At 30.7% G+C, this 22,547-nt stretch overlaps 2 protein-coding genes across 3 annotated transcripts; both read left to right on the top strand.

Annotated features, from left to right (window-relative positions):
• The first annotated feature begins 953 nt into the window (after positions 1 to 953).
• LOC100807625 (uncharacterized) lies at positions 954 to 5,206 on the top strand. Of its 2 annotated transcripts, XR_418310.4 has the most exons (7): positions 954 to 1,327; positions 1,749 to 1,860; positions 2,327 to 2,419; positions 3,347 to 3,547; positions 4,175 to 4,319; positions 4,444 to 4,530; positions 4,910 to 4,961. XR_418310.4 is itself a non-coding variant. In XM_003547154.5 (5 exons), the coding sequence occupies exons 1-5, from the start codon at positions 1,011 to 1,013 to the stop codon at positions 5,087 to 5,089; spliced, it is 903 nt and encodes a 300-aa protein (XP_003547202.1). In that variant the 5' UTR covers positions 956 to 1,010; the 3' UTR covers positions 5,090 to 5,206. The 2 variants fall into 2 exon arrangements, 1 of the variants encoding a protein (XP_003547202.1); XM_003547154.5 differs by lacking the exons at positions 4,175 to 4,319; positions 4,444 to 4,530 and having other exon boundaries at positions 956 to 1,327; positions 4,910 to 5,206.
• Positions 5,207 to 10,932: 5,726 nt separating this feature from the next.
• Positions 10,933 to 13,933, top strand: LOC100803886 (protein TIFY 5A). Its single transcript, XM_003546032.5, has 3 exons — positions 10,933 to 11,179; positions 11,305 to 11,437; positions 13,462 to 13,933. Exons 1-3 carry the CDS (start codon positions 11,118 to 11,120, stop codon positions 13,666 to 13,668), a joined length of 402 nt encoding a protein of 133 aa, XP_003546080.1. The 5' UTR covers positions 10,933 to 11,117; the 3' UTR covers positions 13,669 to 13,933.
• Positions 13,934 to 22,547: the final 8,614 nt, after the last annotated feature.

Below are 22,547 nucleotides of genomic sequence, written 5' to 3'. Positions count from 1 at the left end.
TCTTATTTATGCCTCTGGTCCAACTTACTCAAACTAAAAAATATATATAAACTTATTATATATAAAATTAATTTCTTTTATGTAAAAATTGGATTGAATAATCTTAAATTGGAAAAAATAGATTATATTCAATTGGTTGCTAAGGAATGAGAATAAATTAATAAATCTTGTTAATTAGTTTTCTTCTAGTTAAGAAATAGTTACAATAATGTTTTTATTAAAAGATATTAGAAATATATTGGTAAAATTAAATACTATACTTTATATTTTTAATTTCTTAACTAATTAGATTTTGCCCAAAACACAAGAATTAAATTATCATAAATTGGAAGGGATAATAATTTATCTCAATATATCAGCTCCTAATGAATTGTGTGAATTTTGTAACATTAAATATTTCACATTTTATTATTTGATTTTTTTTAGATTAAAATATATTTTCGATCTCTAATAAACATCTAAATTTTATATTTATTTTGTGATAAATTTTTTATATTAAATCTCTAATAAAATAATAAATTTATTTTATCCCTAATAAATTTATTATTTTTTCAATCCCTCTTCAATAAACAATACTCTACATACACGAGCCAGTAGCCACCATGCGGTGGGATGCAAGGTCAAACAATTAGGAGAACAAATTTGATAACTGGAGTCCAAAGTAGTGAAATTAAAGTCTTTTTTTTTATAATTGTCGTTAAGAAAAAAAATTATCTTAAAATAAATATTATATTAATATTTTAATATAATATTACTTATTTTTTTACTTATGTTTCTTATAATATTAATAAGAAAATAGTAAAATAAATAAATAAATTACTAATTATTTAAAATTAATTTTATAAAAAAAATTATCTATTCATTTTTTTTCTGATCAGTATAAAATCATATAAAATTATTACTATTTTGGGACGACGGTAGTACTAAAAGAAGAAACTTGAGTGGCCAAGCAAAGACTATAGAATCAAAGGATTTCTTTTTCTTTTTTTTTTTTAAAAAAGAAAGTAACGATGGAAATATTTTATCTCCTTTGCTCTATCGTCTCCACTTCCCTCACCTCTCTTTTTCTATCCCTTGTTCTTACCTTTCACGCGCTACTGCGGCGGCGGAATTCCTCACGCGCCGCTTCTTCCTTCTCCAATATAGAAGCTGAACCCATATCTCTCTACGAAGGCACAGTGTGGCACCAACGTCGCCACCCCGTCAACCATTCCTTCCAATACCGGGTCCGCTACGCGCTCATTGACCTCGACCGTGCACCTCGCGAGCCTCACGACCATCTTTCTCCCGATAAAGCTCGCCAAATTACCGATACCAATGGACCCATGTAATTCTTCTTTATTTATAAATTTTTGCCCACTGGGTTCTCTCAGAGCCATGCAAAATTTCACCTTGACGTTTCAATTTTGTTTTCAGCGACTGTTAAGCTTAGAGTTTGTTTGGGTAAACTTAACTGTGTGAACTCTTAAAAGAAGATAATAAGAAAGTAAAATGAATTTAGTTTTTGTTTTCGAATGTTAAAATCAATTTATGCATGTCTGTTGTTGGAGAAGTTTGATAGAAAGCTTCGACAAAAGTTGACTGCGTAAGTTGATTTCAGTTTATAAGAGAAACCCAATTCATTTGTGTTTCTTATTTTCTGTTCTTATAAGTGCTTCTGGATAAATATACGGAGGATGTAAGATGATTTTTTTTGTCTGTTGTGAAGTTTTGACTTGCATTGCTTCATGTTGAACCCAATTCTGCAGTTTGCTCCTGACAATCCCTCCTAGTGTGGGTTATGAACAGAATCCTTTGAGTGTGTATTATTGCTATGCTGTTGAAGGCTCTACTAAATGGTTGAAGAAGTGCATTGCTGAGGTGTGTGGCAACTATGCTCTCTTTTCTTAGTTTCTGTGACTTTTCTAATTTATGCTTCATTCCTCCTGACTAAGTCATTAGTGAGTAATCTTTTCTCACCATCAACTCCATTCAACTTGCTCAAACCAGTTAGAATTGGGCCTATAGTTTATGTGTTCTTCTGTTTGACATTAAGTAATTGATACCACATTAGCAGCTTTCATTTCTTTCTATAAGATTCTCTTTGTTGAATCAGAAATAGTCTTTTTTCTTTGGGGGGTTGGGGGAGAGAGGGGGGCGGATATGTATTTTGAACTTCAGATATTTTGATAAATGAAGAGTGTTCATGTCTTTTTCCAATTCTATTAATAATGTCTCTAAGTAGAATATTAGGAATCTACTGAAACCTTTGTTATCTTACTATCAGATGCAATGTTTTTCACCATTTTTTGCTCTGTGCTGCCAGTACTGCTGATTGTTTTTTCAGGTGACAAATACACCATGGGGTGAAAGAGTATCTTTTCTTTTCAACCCACACTCTGATCTAGTGGCCAAGGCTTTGCATGTCAGTCCTTTTATGGTACGTAAACTATGCCTTTTTCTTTACAGCATTTAGGGATCACGAAATTATGATTCACAAAAACTACTATTTGTTCTATTTTATTGTATTTTATCCAGATTGAAAAAACAACAGTTACTTCCTCTGTTCCACTCTACCCTTGTAATTTTCTTTTCTTCCTCTTCTGGTTCTTGAGAATTGGTTTACACTGTTCTGCAACTTCCATTTGGTGTTCATCTTCCGGAACTTAACATTGAGTCTATTTGCACTGATATATAGATAACAAGAGATAAGTTTTCTCTTTCTTTGTGTTTATAGAAATGGTAGGGAAAAAACTATATTTTTGAAGAAATAACATGGAATATTATATTTTGACATAGCACTGCAAGTAGTTAACCAATGTTTGATCAGTTGGCAAGCTTGCTTGCTTGTTTGTTTTTGGACTCCTTGTGCTCTCCTATTTGTGTGCCCAAAGTAGCTTGAAATGATGTTGCCTGTTGAGGTCTGGGAAGTTCCAGAAAAGGATTGAGTTATATGGCAGTTTGCTGTATACTATCATTTAGATGGTTTGGTTGCCATGTAATTGCCATATATTTAAGAGGAAACATCTCAGACTTGCTACGGGATAAACTTCACAAGGTTTCAACATCTCTTACATTTTCTCTCTTTCAACTGGATGTAAATAAAATACTGTCATACTCAGAATACAGTGAGTAAATATAGCATTTTTCACTATGTTAGGGGAATGAAACTGAAACAAAATGATGGTAATGAAGACTCTGGATTAATAAATGAACATTTCCTATATATACTACAGTGTCTTATAGATATCTTGGTTTGCCTCAGATACTTTTTCTACATGGTTAAATTTAATTTGTTAGATAATCACAATAAGTTTAAATAATTTTTCTGCATTTTATTAATAAGCATGTCCTTGAGCTATGCTAGGATATGCTTGGAAGTTGGAATATCAAAGCAAATGATCCTGGAGAGAATCTTACAATATCAATTTCAGTTCATCATCCCGAGCATGGAAACTATTTTGCTGCTAGTCTGAAAGCCAGAAAGCTGTGCTCATCCCCAGAGTCAGATCATGCAGTTTTCTTTTGGTTGATGCCTCATAAAGTTGCAGTATGGATATATTGGCAAGTAAGTTTCTTTTGTGCTATACTTTCCTCTTACTGTGTTTTTATTGTTTAGTGAAAATGTTGTCAGACTATGATAAGTTTTCTTTGGCAAGCAATTTAAGAGGTTTGAACTTTACATCACTGGAATTTGAAATGTGATTGGAGCTGAAATTTACTGAGACCAGCTCCTTACACTCAGAGGTAGCCCTCTGTACTGAACAAAAATGGGGATTAGGGACTAAACTATTGACCATGACATTATAGGGACTACTACCATTTCAAGCTCAAGTATGAACTTTTCCAAAAGCTTAAGCTAGTACTTGAAGGTTTATTAATGTTCTTTTATATCTAACAGTTTCATATTTCAACCTGAATTAAAATCTGGTATATTTTTACTTTTGATAGATAAAAACATGTACATTATAGAAAAGCTATGAAATTGATTGAAATTGATATTTTTAAAATATATATATATATATATATATAATAATTGTGTACTCCTTTGGATTTGAATAATGATTGCTTTGACATACAAAAGTAGGGTTATCCTGCAAATAGTTTTTAACTTAAATTTGGCTGTGTGCACGGTTCTTGGAAACAGAACTTATAGATAAATGTTAATAATATACTTTTTGACATTCTCTAACAGGATGAACTTATGTGGGTTTCATTTGGTAAGGAATAAATTGATGCCGTTAGCAGGAAAGCATATGACTTTCAATCTTCTCTAGTCAGTTATATGCATTAAATTAATATCTTCATTGATGCATAGGAGTACATGATAGACATACAGTGTAAGGAAAATACTATTGCACTCATTCTATTCTTCCAAACTAATGAGCTATCCCAATTCCTAACATGCTATGGATTGGTATTTTGTCTATTAGTTATAGTAACTAGGGAGTTTTGATTCTGCAGCTGCCATATATTCTGGTGGGTTGGGGGCAGCTGGAATGGTATCAACTACATAATGATGCTCTCAGATTCCTCATTCAGGCTTTTTAGGTGAACACTAAATATTTTTTCAGTGGCTCAGATTGGTGGCACCTGATGGTGTGACATCATCATTTTCTTCCAGGATAACAGTAAACTTGAAAAAAATAATTGCTTGAGATTGGGATACTAGAATACCAGTTTTGGCTGCAAGTCATAATCAATTTTTGCATTTGAATTGTGAAATGCATCCTATCTTTACTTCCTTCAAAACCAAATGATTCCGTATATATATGCTAAAAAGCGATTAGTTTGGTGGGGATATAAGTTATAACTGAATCATTTGCTTGCTTTATTTAAATAACCTTTTGAACACCATCAATCTGTTTAGGAATTGATTTATGATTGTACTGTGCAATATATTTATCTTCCTCAATCTTGTTTTCTGCAGGCTATAAAACTCTGGTGGAAAAACGTGCGTTTTGTCCAACACCCTAGATATAACATTCCCTCATATAAGGATGAAGCTTTGATGCGGGACAATAAACTGCAGTGTTGTGGTTGTTTAGCTGAAGCAAGTCCCCAAAACCGGTGGTTTAGATGGAGAGATGCCAAGTGGCCATGGTCATAGAAACATGTTAAGGTTACTAGTTGCGGCCTTTGAAAATTGAAACATTTTACGATTACCTTTATTTCTTTAGGATTACTCTTTTGTTAATTATAACATGTTGACAATTATTATTACTCATTTTAAAGCTTCATCTCCTTTCCACTTTGAGCTACCGTACGTTTTCATCCTCATTCCCTATCGCCAAAGCCATCATTGCTTTTCCCATCTGTTTGATTTTGGCTTGTTAGAGCTAGGAATGTAGTAAAACAAAATGTAATAAAGTTACCATTTCTTTGTTTTGATATTTTATGATGAAATAGAATCAATTTTTAGTTTTGTTATTTGAAAAATAGATGAAATTATATCAATGATAAAAAAAATTTAGGTTTAAATATGTTTTTTATTTTAAATAAATATTTGATTTGTGTTTATTTCCTAATGAAACAACATTTTTGTTTTTTGGTCATTGGTATTTTATTTTAGTTCATAATAAATTAACGAATTTTATTTTTACCTAATAAATTAATAAATTTTATTTGAGTTTTGACTAATAACAAATGAAAAAAAATTATTAGAAAATAAATATAAAATTTGTTAATTTGTCAAGGATTAAACATAAGTCAAACAAAATTGTTGTTATATAAGAGATTGTTGTTATATAAGAGATGAAAAAGTATATTTAAGTTTTTTTTTATATTAGCCATTTTCTAAAGACTGAGAATGTTTGATATTAATGAAAGTTAAAAATCGTTGGTAATGATGGAAAGTCATTATTAATTAATAATTGCTCAAATTTTGTTGAAAATAAATTTCTGATAGTCATTATTTATAGCCTTTTTTAAAAATATTTTAAAATAATTATTAACTGTAACTGTAAATAATTTTTTAACTTATCTAATATTTCAACTGCCAAAGATTATTTGCATCGTAAGAATTTTTATCGTAGTTAGAAGCTAGTTGTATAGGTTTATTATTTATAACATTCTTGCCTATATAAATGCAAACACAAGTAAAGAAAGCTATTCCTTCTCATCCTCTTTTTATTCTCTACAAACGGCAAATTCGAGTGCTTACGGTTAGGGATAGTAATAAGAGAAGACTTTACAAATACACATTCTAGGATTGCGATAATTGCTGGTTAGTGATAAAGCGAGATTGATTGAGTTGCTAGGTGCTAACAAATTACCATGACAGATCTTAGCAAACATAATAGAAGCTTGACAATGACAATTATACATATGGAGTGTTTGTATAAAGTTTATGCTTTGACAATTATTTATCATTATTAAAAAAATTCATGTATATATATTGAAAATAATTAAAATCTAATTTATACGTGTAAGTTAAGCATCACTCAAAGCAAGGGAGTATAATTTTTTATTCTAAAACCACACCAGTAACAACTAAAATATTTGTTTAAAAAAATAGTTAATTTCATAAAATGATCATATGTTAAATGCATGCATCCCATAATTTCCATGCAATAACGTATGCAAGAAGAAGTGGAAAGCAAAAAAAAGAAAAACTCAAATTCTTGCAAAGTCATGTGCAATCAAATGGCCTAACTTTGTGGAATTGAAAAACAAAAAACCGAATTAGGTTGAACCCAGCACGAAGGATCCGGGAAAGTTTGTAGTTAATAACTTAATTACGTCTATCTCCTTTTTCTAGATTTATGTATGCAGATGACATGCCACACTGAATGAAATCTCACGGTTTGACGGAATTACGACCAAACAAAGGTCACATGCAAAAAGATTAGAACATGGAGAAAAAAAGAAGATAAATACTAGTTAACACATGTTTTTTGACGCACTTCCAACACTTGATTGAGATGCTCGTGTCACATAATTAAATACTAATTGGTTTTTAAATGGGATCACGCCAATTAGATATAATTAAAAAAAAATAGACTAAATTACACTAAAACTCATGAGGTTTTGTCAAATTTTTCTCCTTATTTCTCTTTTTTTTATCCCTATGTCAATTTTTTAATTGTTTGAAAAATATTACATAGACATCTTTAATATATTACACTGATTTCTCTTAATTGTTTGAACAATATTACACCATATACCCCCACAAGAAAAGATACCGTAAACATTAAAAAAAAATTAAACAAACAAGAGGTTTGTAAGAAATTTCAAGAAATTCAGAAAGTGTTAATGTAATTTACTATAAAAAAATCTATTATAAATATGAAAAATATATTAATATTATTTTTAATTTTTAAGTGTTCGTTTATTTAAAAAAAAACATATTTGTATCTTTGAGTAAGTAACTAAATCTCGGACAGGAAAATTAGTCTTACGATGAGTTCAAATGACAGAAGATTGTAAGAATATTTTGGAATCTCACAAAAACAACAAACAAGAACAGTAAAATTAGTCTCATAATGATGGGTTGCTGCTGCGTTCCACTTGCAGTCTGTTCCCACAAATCAAAATAGGGCTGTATTCGGCAAAACCTCCACTTTAGAGAGGCACACGTGCTTTACTTTTGAAGTCACTAGTCGCTATGAGCCACTATTTCTAACATGTGCCCAATGTTATCTTTTTTCTTCTTTTGGTTAAACATATTTTGTCTTTTATGGTTTAGGGTTAGGCCACCTCTTTGACAATATTGCAATGGCCTCTCAGCCACATGAGCTTGGTGTCAGCTAGCTAACCAATAACCATAGTCAACTAGCTATCTAAACCATAATCAAGAAAGAAAAGGAACTAGTTAATGAAATTATTTGTTCTTTTACATAATAAATTTAACAACTAATCACTCTTGATGTGTGAAACATATAGATGCGTCAAGTAACTTTTTTCATTCACAATAATCACTCTTAATAAATATTTTTTTGATCGAAAATATGTAATTTCTATAAAAAAAAATAACATACCAGTGTTTATAATACTTTTAATATATAATCTTGTTGTACACGTGTTTTTTTAATAATATATTAATTATAACATGTAGACTTGGTATTTTCATCTCTCCTCACCAAGATAATATATTAATTAAAATTAAACCCAATTTTTTTTCTCAAATTGTTGCAATGTGAAAAATGGTTATTATTATTATAATATGTAGACTTGGTATTTTCATGTCCTTATCAGAAGAAGGAAAAAAAAAACCACGATATACGAGAAATTGACAAAATAAAAATGAAACTTCTATGTCATAACTTATGGGGTGTACTTTTCATAACACGTTTTTTTTCCTCTCTCTCGATATGATGTTATTGTCAGAAATTTTAGCAAAATGAATTCATCAACATACCATATTTAGCTATCATATATGAATAAAGTGGATTCACACTGTACGCAAATACTGTTTAGGAAACCGAATATGATAAGCTGGAAGTTTTTCTAATACCAATTCATGATAACTTCATACTAGTACATGAAAAAACCAAGGGCATTCCCTTGATCATTCAAAATTGTAGTTTATAATTCCAATGTCTTGGAGAAAAATATATAAAATAAAAACTATCAGTATTTTTTCCCCCATAATTGTAATTGATTTCTTTACTTTTATTTTGAATTAATTTTATCTATAGAGTCTCTTTTTCATTTCTACAATGTTAATATTTTTTTTCTACATGTTTCAACAGACACTCCATTTCTCCTCTTTTCTCTCTTTATCTCTGTCTTTTTCTCCATTTGAGAGGCTTCTATTTTCTTATCACTTTTATATTTTATAGTTCTCATTTCATTTGTTTAATTGTCCTCATTTTTTAATTTGTTGTCTACTTTCTCTCTTCATTAGAATTCTTATTGTTTTGATTTTTCTTACTACTTTTAAATATAACAATTATTTTTCTATGTTTTACAATTTAGGTCCTCAATGGAAGACAAATTCAAAAGAATTCTACGTTTTTCGAATTTGATTCTATATACAGAGTTTCTTCTCTCATATCTCCAATGTCGATGATTGTGAAATTATGTTAAATGAGAAAATAAAATAAAAAATGATTTACAGTCATTTATTATAAAACACAATTTATAACAAATAATTACTTTAATTATAACTACAATTATAAAAAAATTGATTACAATCAATTAATCATTTGGAGAAAAATACCTAGACATGTATTTCAATTTAATGGATAATAGAGTTGGTAGTCATTAATTAGATAATATGATTTATAACAATTATAAAAAAATAAATACAATTAATTAATCAATATTTGGATTTAAAATTAATTAGAGCAATGAGGAAAGGCACGTGTAAACATTTTATTTAAAAATCGTTTTCGTGAATATATAATAATTATCAAAACTATATCTATTTAATTTATATATATATATATATATATATATATATATATATATATATATATATATATATAAACATAGATTATAGATTCATATTAAAGTCCATAACTCTAGAACCAGAAGAATCAGATAAATTTCCAATTCATCATCATCCCAGGTAATTAAGAACATAAAATAAACGAATGGTTTTGTTATCAATTACGTACTCTATGAAGTTCACATTTATTGTAAGAAATGTTTTAACATTTCTAGGAAAATATATAGGAATATTTTTTTTATATATTTTATAAATATTTTTTTTAGAAATAAAAAGATATTCATAATAACATTAATTTAAAAAATAGAAATATTTTTTTCTCATAATAATTAATTAAGTGTAAAATTACAAAATTATCTAATAATAGATGATAAATACATCAAGATAAAATACGACTATAGAATTTAAAAAGTATTAATTTGCTCCTTATAACTAATATATTTAATTATTTTCTCTGCCTACCTTCTTAAGCATCCTCAAAAGATGCAAAAATTGATTGTTGTTTGATCGTTCTCCTAATCTTATTAAAAAATGCAAAAAAAATCACTTAGATAATAACAAAAAATTGTAATTTTTGAAGTGTTTAGTTGTTAATTATTTAATTTGTTTTGAGAAGATGTCACAAATTATTTAATTCATTTGTAATCAAATTATATATATAAGTTTGATGAAATTATCATTAAGGATCATTAAAATATGTTTTATTTATAAAGAGACCAAATTAATACTAATTATTTTATGAGAATAAAATGAATAATTTTTAAATTTTACATGAATCTCAAACATATTTTAGTCCATGTATTATTCCTATTACTCTTTCCGTCTCATTATAGTTATTATATAAGAGAAAAAATATTCTAAAATAATTGTGATTTTTTCTTTCTAATACAATATTGGCCGTCTTTTTTTACTTATATGTCTTATAATATTAATGATAAATAACAAAATTTATAAATGAATTAATAATGATATAAAATTAATTTTATGAAATTATTATTCTTTTCTATTTATTTATTGGTGTAAAACAACTTAGAATGATAGTTAAAACAACTTAGAACGATAGTTATCTTGGAACAAATGTAGTACATTATAATTACTCTTAAAAAAAATATAATGTTTGATAACATCATTCCCATTAAATTAAATTAGTATAATCGAGAAGGAAATACTTCTTGCATTAAACGCCCCAAAATGATAAAAAAAAATTGATAAATAACACGTTTTTTTAATTAAAAATGACTGTTTAAACATGTATTTAATGATTAAGGAGACCGTGTAATATTAGTTAGTGTGTTAAAACTAAAATGTTATATAAGTGCGTGGTCCTGGTTAATTAATGTATTGAAACTAAAATGTTAAGTGCGTGGTCCTGGAGTAAGAAAAAATACAGTAGCGGTTTGGATTTGATCCACGATTATATTCGATTTTGGAATCGGTGACAGCATGGCAGCGACACGAATCACAGAGAACAGTAATATGTGACTGAAAATGTTAAAAAAGCGTGGAACACGTGCTCCAATTCTGTATAACACAAGACACCGCTCCAAGTCCCTTTCTCAACATCCATCCATCACCGCCGATATTTGTTTTCCTTGTGCTTTACGTGTTCTTCAATATCTCTCAGCTTTCGCATACATTATATATAAAGATATCTCCATCTCTATATATTATACCTTTAACGTTATCTTCGATTTATCTCTCTCTAAAACCCTTCAAGCCCTTTTAATTGTCTGATATTAAAGAGATGAGGAGGAACTGCAACTTGGAACTCGCCCTTTTTCCTCCCTCTGATTCTGGCCCCCCCATGTAAGCAACTTAATTTGTTAATTTCATTTCATTCTATTTATTTAATTTATGTTTATAATAACTGCGCGCCATTTGGGTATTGAAAATTAACTTTGTTTTTGGTATGGCTTTTTTCTTCATTGAAGGGTTGACAACGTTGAAGAAGAGGCTAGTGAAATCAGCCCAATGCAAAATTTGTTCCACCGCCAGGAACAGCAACAGCCGCTCACCATTTTCTATGATGGAAAGATTTGTGTTGCGGATGTCACAGAGCTTCAGGTATATATTTATGTAGAAATTACTTCTTCTTTTTTTTTTTGTGACACTTAATCATCCGTCTGCCGACCTTAATTTGTTTGTGGTTATACTAATTAAGTAAGTATATGGCTATTACGTAGGTATGTGTAATTTTTTGGTATTTCTAACTCATTTGGGTAATTACATGAAAAGTCATAGGATTAGGCCACCATAGTTATCAGCTGTTATTGTAGATATATCTATAGTTTCACCAATGTAATCAGATATATATAGATAATGCATGTGTTGTCATGTTCTGGTAAGCCATTATGGGTACGGATAACCCATCATTACTCATCTAGAAATACAATTACTCAATACTGAACAATGGAAGCCGTTGTTATTGGACTTGGCTCCTAAGGAGACGTATATTATAGCCATCATTGATTCATTATAAAAACTCAGAGTTAGTGATAAAATTTAGTGATTATTATTATTATTATTATTATTATTTACTAATTTTAGGGTTATTAAAGTTTTAATGGATTTTTTTTAAATGTAAATAAATTATTTTGTTATCAATTTTAATCTTTCTAGTAGTGATTGTTAATTAGTAATTAGACCCTATCGCTAGTTGGACCAATAAATCAGGTTCGGGGAATTATTACTACAATTAGGTGTGAAGTATATAATAGGCATATGCGTTAGAAAAATTCAGGGATCAACTGAGTGGTTTATTTATTTTATGTCGAACTTAATGGTTTATTCTAATGACAAAGTAGGTGCACTCTAAGCTATAAGTATTTTGGTTTGAATTTTGTGCTCTAAAAAAATGCAAGCACCATTTAAATTTTGTTTTTCTAAAATAATCAAAATTTTGTTCCACAAAATTTATAAATTTAGAATTTAAAATATTTTTAGTACTGATTTAGCCTACCAATTTAGTCACTTAATCATGTTAAACATCATCATATTTGTCCGTTATTAATTTTATTGCCCCCCCCCCCCTCCCCCACTTTAGTATTTAAAAGATTTAGTATTGATTTAGCCTATGAACAATGTAAGAATGTTATCAACTTAGTCGCTTAATTACAATATTCATTTCTCTAAGTCAAACAAAAAGAATCCGATAACACTTAATTATAATAAAATTATAACTAAATTGTTTTGAAGATTAAATTAAGGACACTTATATTTAAAGGATGCAAAGGAGTGTTTAATTAAGAGTTCCAAATTATAGTCACATAAGCAAAAATTAATGGTGCGTTTTATTTTATACTTCTCTTAACTTTTTTTTTTTTGAAGAGTTCTCTTTACTTTAGAAAGAGATATTAAGCCATATAGAATTTTAAGTAAAATGAGTTGTTAAAAGATTAATTTTTTAATGAATTTTTTTTTAAAATCTAACTTTAGAAATTTTTTACTCCTGTTTCTCTTTTCCTTTTTATTTCAAATCAGGCACTATTAAAGTTAAGAATATATAAATGATCATAAATATAATGCTAAACAAGGGCATTAATCACATGAAACTTGAAACCGCGTGGTACGGAATTTTTACCCGAGAGAGAGAGACATAAACATTTTTAAAAAGATATGGTAGTTGCCGACAAGTTGGTGTTAAATTAGCCAGTAGAAGAAAAATTAAGGATATTCAAAAGGATAAAGAAAACGGTAGGTGACATTTTCGAACGAGTTTGATGTGAAACTGGGCAAGTTTGGTGTTCACAAATATCTCCCAACTTTGATTTGATACTCTTGTAAAGTTTCTTTGAAACTTCATGATTCGAATCCCACCGTAGACTTGTTCTTTGACTTAAAAAATTGCACGCAACTTGTGTTTACCATATACTCTTGGTGCTTGCTTTTATTTTTTCAAGTCGCTGTGTTATATTCTCTATTATAATAATAATTAAGATCAAACCGGTTAAATTAGTAGACCGCTGTGTGATGAATTTCATGTGCATGACGTCAATTCTTTGTAGTTAATAAGGTGTATATTCTTTTACTTATACATGGAATAAAATAATTAATAATACTAAGTTGGTTTATACGTGAATTACGTGCAGGCCAAATCGATTTTAATGCTTGCAAATAGAAAATTGGAGGAAAGAGTGAGGACACCAACTGGGTCAGAGCCATCTTCACCAACAGTGATGCAATCTAATAATCAATTGTATAGTCCTGGCACTGGCCCTTCCATGAGAAAATCGTTGCAAAGGTTCCTTCAGAAGAGAAGGAATCGGGTCCAAGAAGCATCGCCATACCGTCACTAGTTGATCATCAAAATTGTTTTCTTGTATGAGAGGAGAGACTCTATTTAGAATTAATTACTTCTTTCTTTCTTTAATATCCTTAATTATTAGGTTTACTACTTCACGCCTTTTTTTAAATATTGATTTTTGTACTATCGTGTACTTCTTTTACAGGCTGTAAATACTTCTTTTACAAAGCTTATTTTTAAGCTAGCTAGATCCACACCAATTATTTCTTTGCTCAATTTCTCTTCTTCTTTATTAATACAAGGTTTTTTTTTCTTTCTTTACATCTCTCATTCAGTGTTTTGATTGAAGACATATAAATATTCTTCTACACGATCAATTATTAGATTAGTAAATATTTCACCAGTATGTAGTTGCTCTCACTAAAACTGGATTCGAATTATTAAGTGAGAGGTCTAGGTGATTGAAAGAAGAAATTTAATTTGTTAAAGATGGAGTTCTTCGATTGAAATTAAATGATAAAATCGATAAATATTACGTTTTAATATCTAAGATGGTAAAAGTTTAGTATATTACATGAGTATTTAAAAATATTATAAACATCTGATATTTTAAGAAAAAAAAATGACAAACAAAATGACTAAAATATATTTTAAAACATAATAAACACTTAAAATTTAGAAAAATAAAATAAATACATTTGAAAGCAGTCAATAATTTAATATTTTTTAAAGAAAAAAGAAAATAACTAAACAATAATCATTTTACAAAATTAAAAACAAAAGTGCAATAAAAGATTATTTCATTATAAAAAAACTATACTGTATTTTAAGAGGTGGAGAACCTATTGCTTTAAACAAATATTTATAATGTTTTTGTTAACACGAATTTCTGTATATATACATAAGATGCGTAATTATATCATCAACAAAATAAGTCAAACTCATCTAATTCATCTTCTATTATCTTTAGAACAAGGGAGAGAGAAAAATCTTATATAAAATTATTTTTTTAATTATGGTAATAATTTTTTATTCTCCAATTAAGTTCTTCCCTCCATTTTTTTCCACTAAGGTTTTTACACAGAAATTAGAAAATATAATTAATAATTTTGTTTCATGGAAATTATTAATTACAATTTCCAATTATAAATAGTTATTATTGGTATTAGTAATGAAAATATTTCACATTATTCAAAAAACACATTATTAATTGTTATGAGTTAAATTAAAAAAATACTCCTAAGACGTGAATCAAAAATGTAAATTATATGATGAATTTCCACAAAAGAAATGATGTGTAAATTTTGTATTTCTCTCTCTTTATATAATTTTCATAAAACACTATTTATATAATATATGTCAAGATAAAAAAAAAATAGAGTGCAATTCGAAAATGAGATGATTCATTTCCTTGCATAACTTTTTTATTTCTACTTTTTTTTTCAAGGCACTCTTTCTTCCTACTTCTTCCATATCTTTCTATACAATTCTTATTATAAGGAATAGAAATAAAGTTGCTCATGATTTCTTTATATATATATATATATATATATATATATATATATATATATATATAATACTTTTTTAGTTTTTTTATAATAAAATCAATTGTCACGCAATTTTTAGTGGAGGGTAATAAATAAATAAAAACTGGGAATTTTAGAATTCAAAACCCTATCATTATGAACATAATCTATTTGGAATTAAAGTCTATTTCAATTATAATTAACCAATTTTCGAACCGCGTGGTGTGTAGGGGCCAAATGGATCAATTATTGCTGAAAAGAAAAGGAGTGAACGGCAAATTTTGTGCAGTGCCATCACATTTAAAATGTGGACAGAACTTATTTCTTTGAGTGAACGGCAACCACTTAGTGAGTGGCGTAGTCCTGTATTCAAACTCATCCAAAGAATTTGAACGCCACATGTCATGCAATCTGAAATTTGAGACCAAGGGAAAACGTATTCATACCTGAAATATGGGGCTAACTATATGGTATTGCATATCATGACCATATAGTGAAAGATCATATTGCTAACATGTACCCTCTTCTAAAACATTTAATTATATGCTCGAGTTCAAATTGTCAAAGTTAGGAAAAATTATTAGATAGTGTGACACCCTCTACCCCTCACATATATATTAATAAAGGAATAAAAATTCAAATATTAATTAAAAGTATTTTTAAAACATTTTTAAATACAAGCTTTTCAAATGGGTAAAAGGCTCACGTTCACTTTCTTCTACATCATATTCAAACTTGTCCAAATAAATAATAAAGTCATCTCGACTCAAAGAAAGTCATATAAGTCTCATACAATTAATATAGAACCTATATCCTAATGTCACATCCTATCAGAGCGTGGTGTTCCCGTGTCCTCTAGCATTAGGTTCTTCATAGTCATCCACCTATTCATCTGCTCCCCCGAACACAAGTTCAAGATCATCACAGGATCCAAACACAACAACACACAGGGAGTGAGTTATCACATTCCTAACTAATAGAGAAACAAGACAATTAAATATACATATTATATAAATGAGATACCACTTGCTTAAACATAGCTCACGTAACTTCACCACTTCGTCATTCAAAATTCACTTTTCAATTATCAATCACATTACACAAGAATCCCACACTTCGATCAAGATATAATAACACATCAATTAGCAAGCATATGCAATAGTTATGCTAAGACTCAATTCTATATGCAATGTGGTACCATGTCAGTGAAAAACCACCCTGGGGCGCTTAGGAGTACATAACAAGACACACCACACAATGGGTTTGTCAGGTCACTCTCACTAAGTAAGATCATAGGGAGACCAGTCAGGGTCACGATGTTTTGCGAGAATGCTCCAACCATATGAGATCAGCATAGGCTTAAAGGAGCACTCAAACCCGGTGACCCCCAAGGCCTACACTCCGAAGAGTCCGTCAGGGCCTCTCCCTCCTGATTCAGGTCCAACCCCTAAAATAATTTTTTTTACATGCAGACACTGCTCATGAATTATACAATACCCACGACCTTACACTCGTGTTTTAAACACGTTCAACACAATTGCGCTACGATTTAACACTGGTTCCTAAATAGGAAACCTACATTTTCTCTTTAACACTGCGCATCAACGCTTTTCTCAAGATAACGCTGGTCGGGTATTGTACAATTCATGGCTTACAACACAAGTAATTTCACATCAAGTGTTAACTACACACTTATCCACAACTAGAACTCATTCACAATTTCACATCTCATAGTGTCACAATCCACCATCACATGTTTACACGTATCTCACAAATTAACACATGTTCAACTTTACACTTATACTCAATCTCAATAACAATATTATAATCTCAAAGCAACATGTTATTCTACAATTCATCACATACTCACAATTTGAATTATCATTTCATATCCTCAATATAACAATTTATATAAAAGACTATCACAACATGAGGACTAAAACCCCTCAAATAATATTACACAATTATATCCAAATCATAGGTCCAAATATACAAATATCGAGAGCACAATTTATCAAGCAATTTTCATCAGGACATCAATATTTTATTTATAATCATAAAGGAAAAATTGCAATTTAACAAACATTCCAAAATAAAATCCCAATTTAATCCTCTAAGGATCCCTACACATGTTCTCACTAATCCCCAACTGTGAATAACTCATCCCTTACCTCTAAGCGGGTTCACGTGTCTTCAGCCAGCGATAGCAACATCTCTAGCGGTTCCCGGAAATTCTTTCAATTATTCATCCGACTGCTCCGATAGAATTCCCAAACGTCAGAGAGACGGAGAAGAGATTGAAACCTCCACTTGTACTGTCTTCATACGATTCCTTTTTCTCCCTCCACGAATATTATCTCGCAAATCCCAACGGTGGAAGCGTGCGGAATTGAATTTCGAACAACATATCCAAATTTCACAATAATCCAACGGTTAACTAAACCGGGATCGTAGTTTTACCAAGACAGCTCTGGGTTTCTGCGGGAAAGAAAAAGGCTACAATGCGAAGGGTTTTTCTCTCAGTTCAGACATGATATCGAAATTCCCAACGGTGAGAATGCTCGGAATTGTGTTGCGAACATGATACTCAAATTTCACGACGATCCAACGGTGAACGGGTTCGAGATCGTCGTTTTTCTGAGACTGGTTTGGTTGGCTGCGGGAAAAAGAAAGGGTTTTGAGAGAAGGGGAAAAACGAAAATGAGGCCAAAAGGAGGCAGCTGACTTAACATAACTATTTATACCTAGGGTACTCAGCCTATTATTTGCTCTATATTTATTTATTTATTACTAAAAAGCTTTTTAAATTTATTTACGAAAAATTGGGATGTTACAATTCCACCCCTCTTAAAAGAAGTTTCGTCCCCGAAACTTGCCGAAAGATCGAGAAAAAGATATCACGCATATGATTCTCAATATCAAGATGTGTGTCTAGTTGAAACTTTTTTTCTATTACTCTGATCACAAGACTCCTCTGCACTTAACTATTAAATCCGGTGATCCTCATTTACTCAATGATAGTATTACATAAGTAAGTCTTCTCACGAGAGTGACATCTCAACTATAATAGAATGTGAATGACATACTATTTGGAGTAGAATAATATCATAGGAGACACTAATGACAAATTGAAAAGAACAAACAAACACAAGGAGACGTGACTGATCACATGGTCGACTCTTTTTCGAACATCGGACGGTTCAAGAAAGATAATGAGTTTCGAGACTCTCACACTCTACCAATCCTAGTTCACGATGACTATCGAGAATACATGATTTGCCTACCCTTGAGTCTAAGCCTCTTCCTTCAACATGATCTTTCTCACTTTCGTATACTTGACTCATAACTCTCACTTAGGTTCAAGAATGGTAACGATTCAACTCTAAGGTTGCTTACTTGATACTAACTGGGTGCTAATTAGATAAGCAATACAGATTACTCCCTACTTCTGTAAGTTTGTTCACCTTGAGGTAATCTTCACACATTTATGCTCATCATGTCACCCTATAACTTTGCACTTGAAGTTGAGATTTCAACTGTTGTTTACGATATCTAACTCTATAACTAGGACACTAGTCATATCATCGGTTTCCTATTCAAACTCTAACTACTAAGCTAGTTCTAACATTTAAAACTAAACTCACAACAAGATTCTTGAGAATTTTACACATCTCTTTTATCTCGGATTCAGCTCCAAAGATCCTCACAATGTATCAAACTAACGGTAATGTCTCCCAAAATATTATGGTGAACCCCATGGTTACCTATTCTAACTCACATATAGGATAAATCTTTTCATAAGTCTTAAGTTGTCAAGAAACATTGATCACTATTTGTCCTCCTACAAGCACTCCTCTAAACTTAAAAATTATTTCAAATATTTTACTACTCCAATAAGGACCTACGCGACTAAGATAGCACTCAATAATTTACAGTGGTCGACTTCTCTATGAACTTATGGCTTACTCCTTACAAGGATCTCACTCAAAAACTTAAACTTACTTAAGTCATCTCCAGCAAGCATTAAGGTTAATCCAATGAGTCCTAAAATAACCTTTTGGTTCGACTACTAGTTAAGAGCATTTCATCTTAATCTTAGGTTTCCTCTCATCTCAAAACAACTTCTGCCCAAGAAGGATTTGTAGTTATCTTTCACCTAGACGTAGCATACTTTAAGGGTCATCTTCATCTAACTAAAATGCATAACAAAACTCTTAGCTCGGAACATGATGTCCAAGGGTCTATAACAACCTTATAATGCACATCATAATTCAACTTAACTGGAAACATACTAAACACTAATCATCAAAACCACAACAAGAGCTAACTCAGGGTGAGAGATCCTATCACGCATTCCACAAACACACATAGACATCAATCATATTATGACATGACCAGGTACACATAGAGGTCACAATAGGTACTAAGGTATTTCTTAAAGCATCAACAAACTTTTTCCATATTAAGGTAAAAAGAACTAATATTTATCTTGCTAATCGTACAACTATCATCAATAATCTTTTAGGTCACCTACCTTACGCAAGAACACTCACTCTTGAATCCTTCTATGCTTAACAATTAATGTCTTACTAACTACCTTACTCTCTTCTTAAGGTTCCACATTAAACCTCTTAACTATACTTCATAACTTTTCCAACTAGACTATGTTCTCCAACAACTCTACACTAGATATTTCCCACGAACTACGGTTACAAGTTTCTATGGGTACTACACTTATAAGATTCTCAATCTTGCACTTAGGTGGTAACTAAGCATATCCTCAAGGAACACAGGTACACGTCTTACTAAGTTTGACTTTCGTCTATAGGTAACAATGATCATGTCTACTCAAGTATTTCCTCTCAAAACATCTTAACATGATTGTCAAAGGCGAAGTCTCTCTTTATTCGTATTAGAAGTAACAACAAGAAAGATTATCAAGCAGTTTAACTAGACATGATTGGAAGATGAGCAGCCAATAATAAGATGAACACTCGATTGATTAGGAGACTATAATTTTAAATCAAGAAGGATCACTCATCTAGAATCAACAGTAGATACTCCAAATGAATTCTAGAAACGAAAACATAATCACAGTGTACGCACATATGGAGATATCAACTATCACTTGATCGTGACAGAAACATCAATAATCCAATTATTTGATGTAGGCTCATAACACAAACAATGAATTATACTCAAGCTTGCAAGTGAAATCGAATTACTCGACTTAAGTACGCAACACAAAGAATAGTTTACACTAGAATAAAAAGGTATGGTCAAAAGAGTATTCTATATAAAATATATCTCGATACGAGTCATCGAACTATAGAGTATCAACATTGCTAAGAACAAGAAATCACGAACAACCATACTATCTATGCAATTAAGGCAAAACACCATACTACTAACATACCCAGAATTATAAGGTTCTTATAATAAGTATACAACGTACATATAAGAAGTAAGAATTTAATAGTTAATAAGGATGTATTAAAGAATCACAAACTTCAACTACTACATTCATGACTACACACAAAATAAAGTGAGTTAAGTAGTCATGCGTTTACACATCAAGAAAGACATACTCATCCAAGATATATATATGGTTCAAAAGGTTTTCACAACACTAATCCACACATCAAGATAGAAATAAGTTTATTAACAACATACAAGCAAGAAGATAAGGGCTCATTAAAGCATTATCCATCAGTATCAAGGCTTCTTGCATCCCCTAACGGCTTACCATAATGTCGAACCGCACTTCACAAATTATAGAGATGGCCAGTCTCATAACTCATGACTCAACAGTGGATTTATGGTATAACAAACATTAAGGATGCAAGGCACATACAAGCATTATTATTAAGTCTTATTTAATCATGTAGGAGAAAATACAAATAAAAATTCAAGCATGCTCAACAAAAGTACTCATAAGTAACCACACAGAGTGCACACCAGAATATGGTAAGCACATAACACACTGGCCGAAAGGTTCGACCTGCTCTGATACCACTAAATGTGACACCCTCTACCCCTCACATATATATTAATAAAGGAATAAAAATTCAAATATTAATTAAAAGTATTTTTAAAACATTTTTAAATACAAGCTTTTCAAATGGGTAAAAGGCTCACGTTCACTTTCTTCTACATCATATTCAAACTTGTCCAAATAAATAATAAAGTCATCTCGACTCAAAGAAAGTCATATAAGTCTCATACAATTAATATAGAACCTATATCCTAATGTCACATCCTATCAGAGCGTGGTGTTCCCGTGTCCTCTAGCATTAGGTTCTTCATAGTCATCCACCTATTCATCTGCTCCCCCGAACACAAGTTCAAGATCATCACAGGATCCAAACACAACAACACACAGGGAGTGAGTTATCACATTCCTAACTAATAGAGAAACAAGACAATTAAATATACATATTATATAAATGAGATACCACTTGCTTAAACATAGCTCACGTAACTTCACCACTTCGTCATTCAAAATTCACTTTTCAATTATCAATCACATTACACAAGAATCCCACACTTCGATCAAGATATAATAACACATCAATTAGCAAGCATATGCAATAGTTATGCTAAGACTCAATTCTATATGCAATGTGGTACCATGTCAGTGAAAAACCACCCTGGGGCGCTTAGGAGTACATAACAAGACACACCACACAATGGGTTTGTCAGGTCACTCTCACTAAGTAAGATCATAGGGAGACCAGTCAGGGTCACGATGTTTTGCGAGAATGCTCCAACCATATGAGATCAGCATAGGCTTAAAGGAGCACTCAAACCCGGTGACCCCCAAGGCCTACACTCCGAAGAGTCCGTCAGGGCCTCTCCCTCCTGATTCAGGTCCAACCCCTAAAATAATTTTTTTTACATGCAGACACTGCTCATGAATTATACAATACTCACGACCTTACACTCGTGTTTTAAACACGTTCAACACAATTGCGCTACGATTTAACACTGGTTCCTAAATAGGAAACCTACATTTTCTCTTTAACACTGCGCATCAACGCTTTTCTCAAGATAACGCTGGTCGGGTATTGTACAATTCATGGCTTACAACACAAGTAATTTCACATCAAGTGTTAACTACACACTTATCCACAACTAGAACTCATTCACAATTTCACATCTCATAGTGTCACAATCCACCATCACATGTTTACACGTATCTCACAAATTAACACATGTTCAACTTTACACTTATACTCAATTTCAATAACAATATTATAATCTCAAAGCAACATGTTATTCTACAATTCATCACATGCTCACAATTTGAATTATCATTTCATATCCTCAATATAACAATTTATATAAAAGACTATCACAACATGAGGACTAAAACCCCTCAAATAATATTACACAATTATATCCA

This window comes from Glycine max, chromosome 15, assembly GCF_000004515.6.
Source record: "Glycine max cultivar Williams 82 chromosome 15, Glycine_max_v4.0, whole genome shotgun sequence".
Lineage (NCBI taxonomy): Eukaryota > Viridiplantae > Streptophyta > Magnoliopsida > Fabales > Fabaceae > Glycine > Glycine max.
Note: the sequence above shows the minus strand (reverse complement) of the source record. Positions and strands in the feature narration are given on the sequence as shown.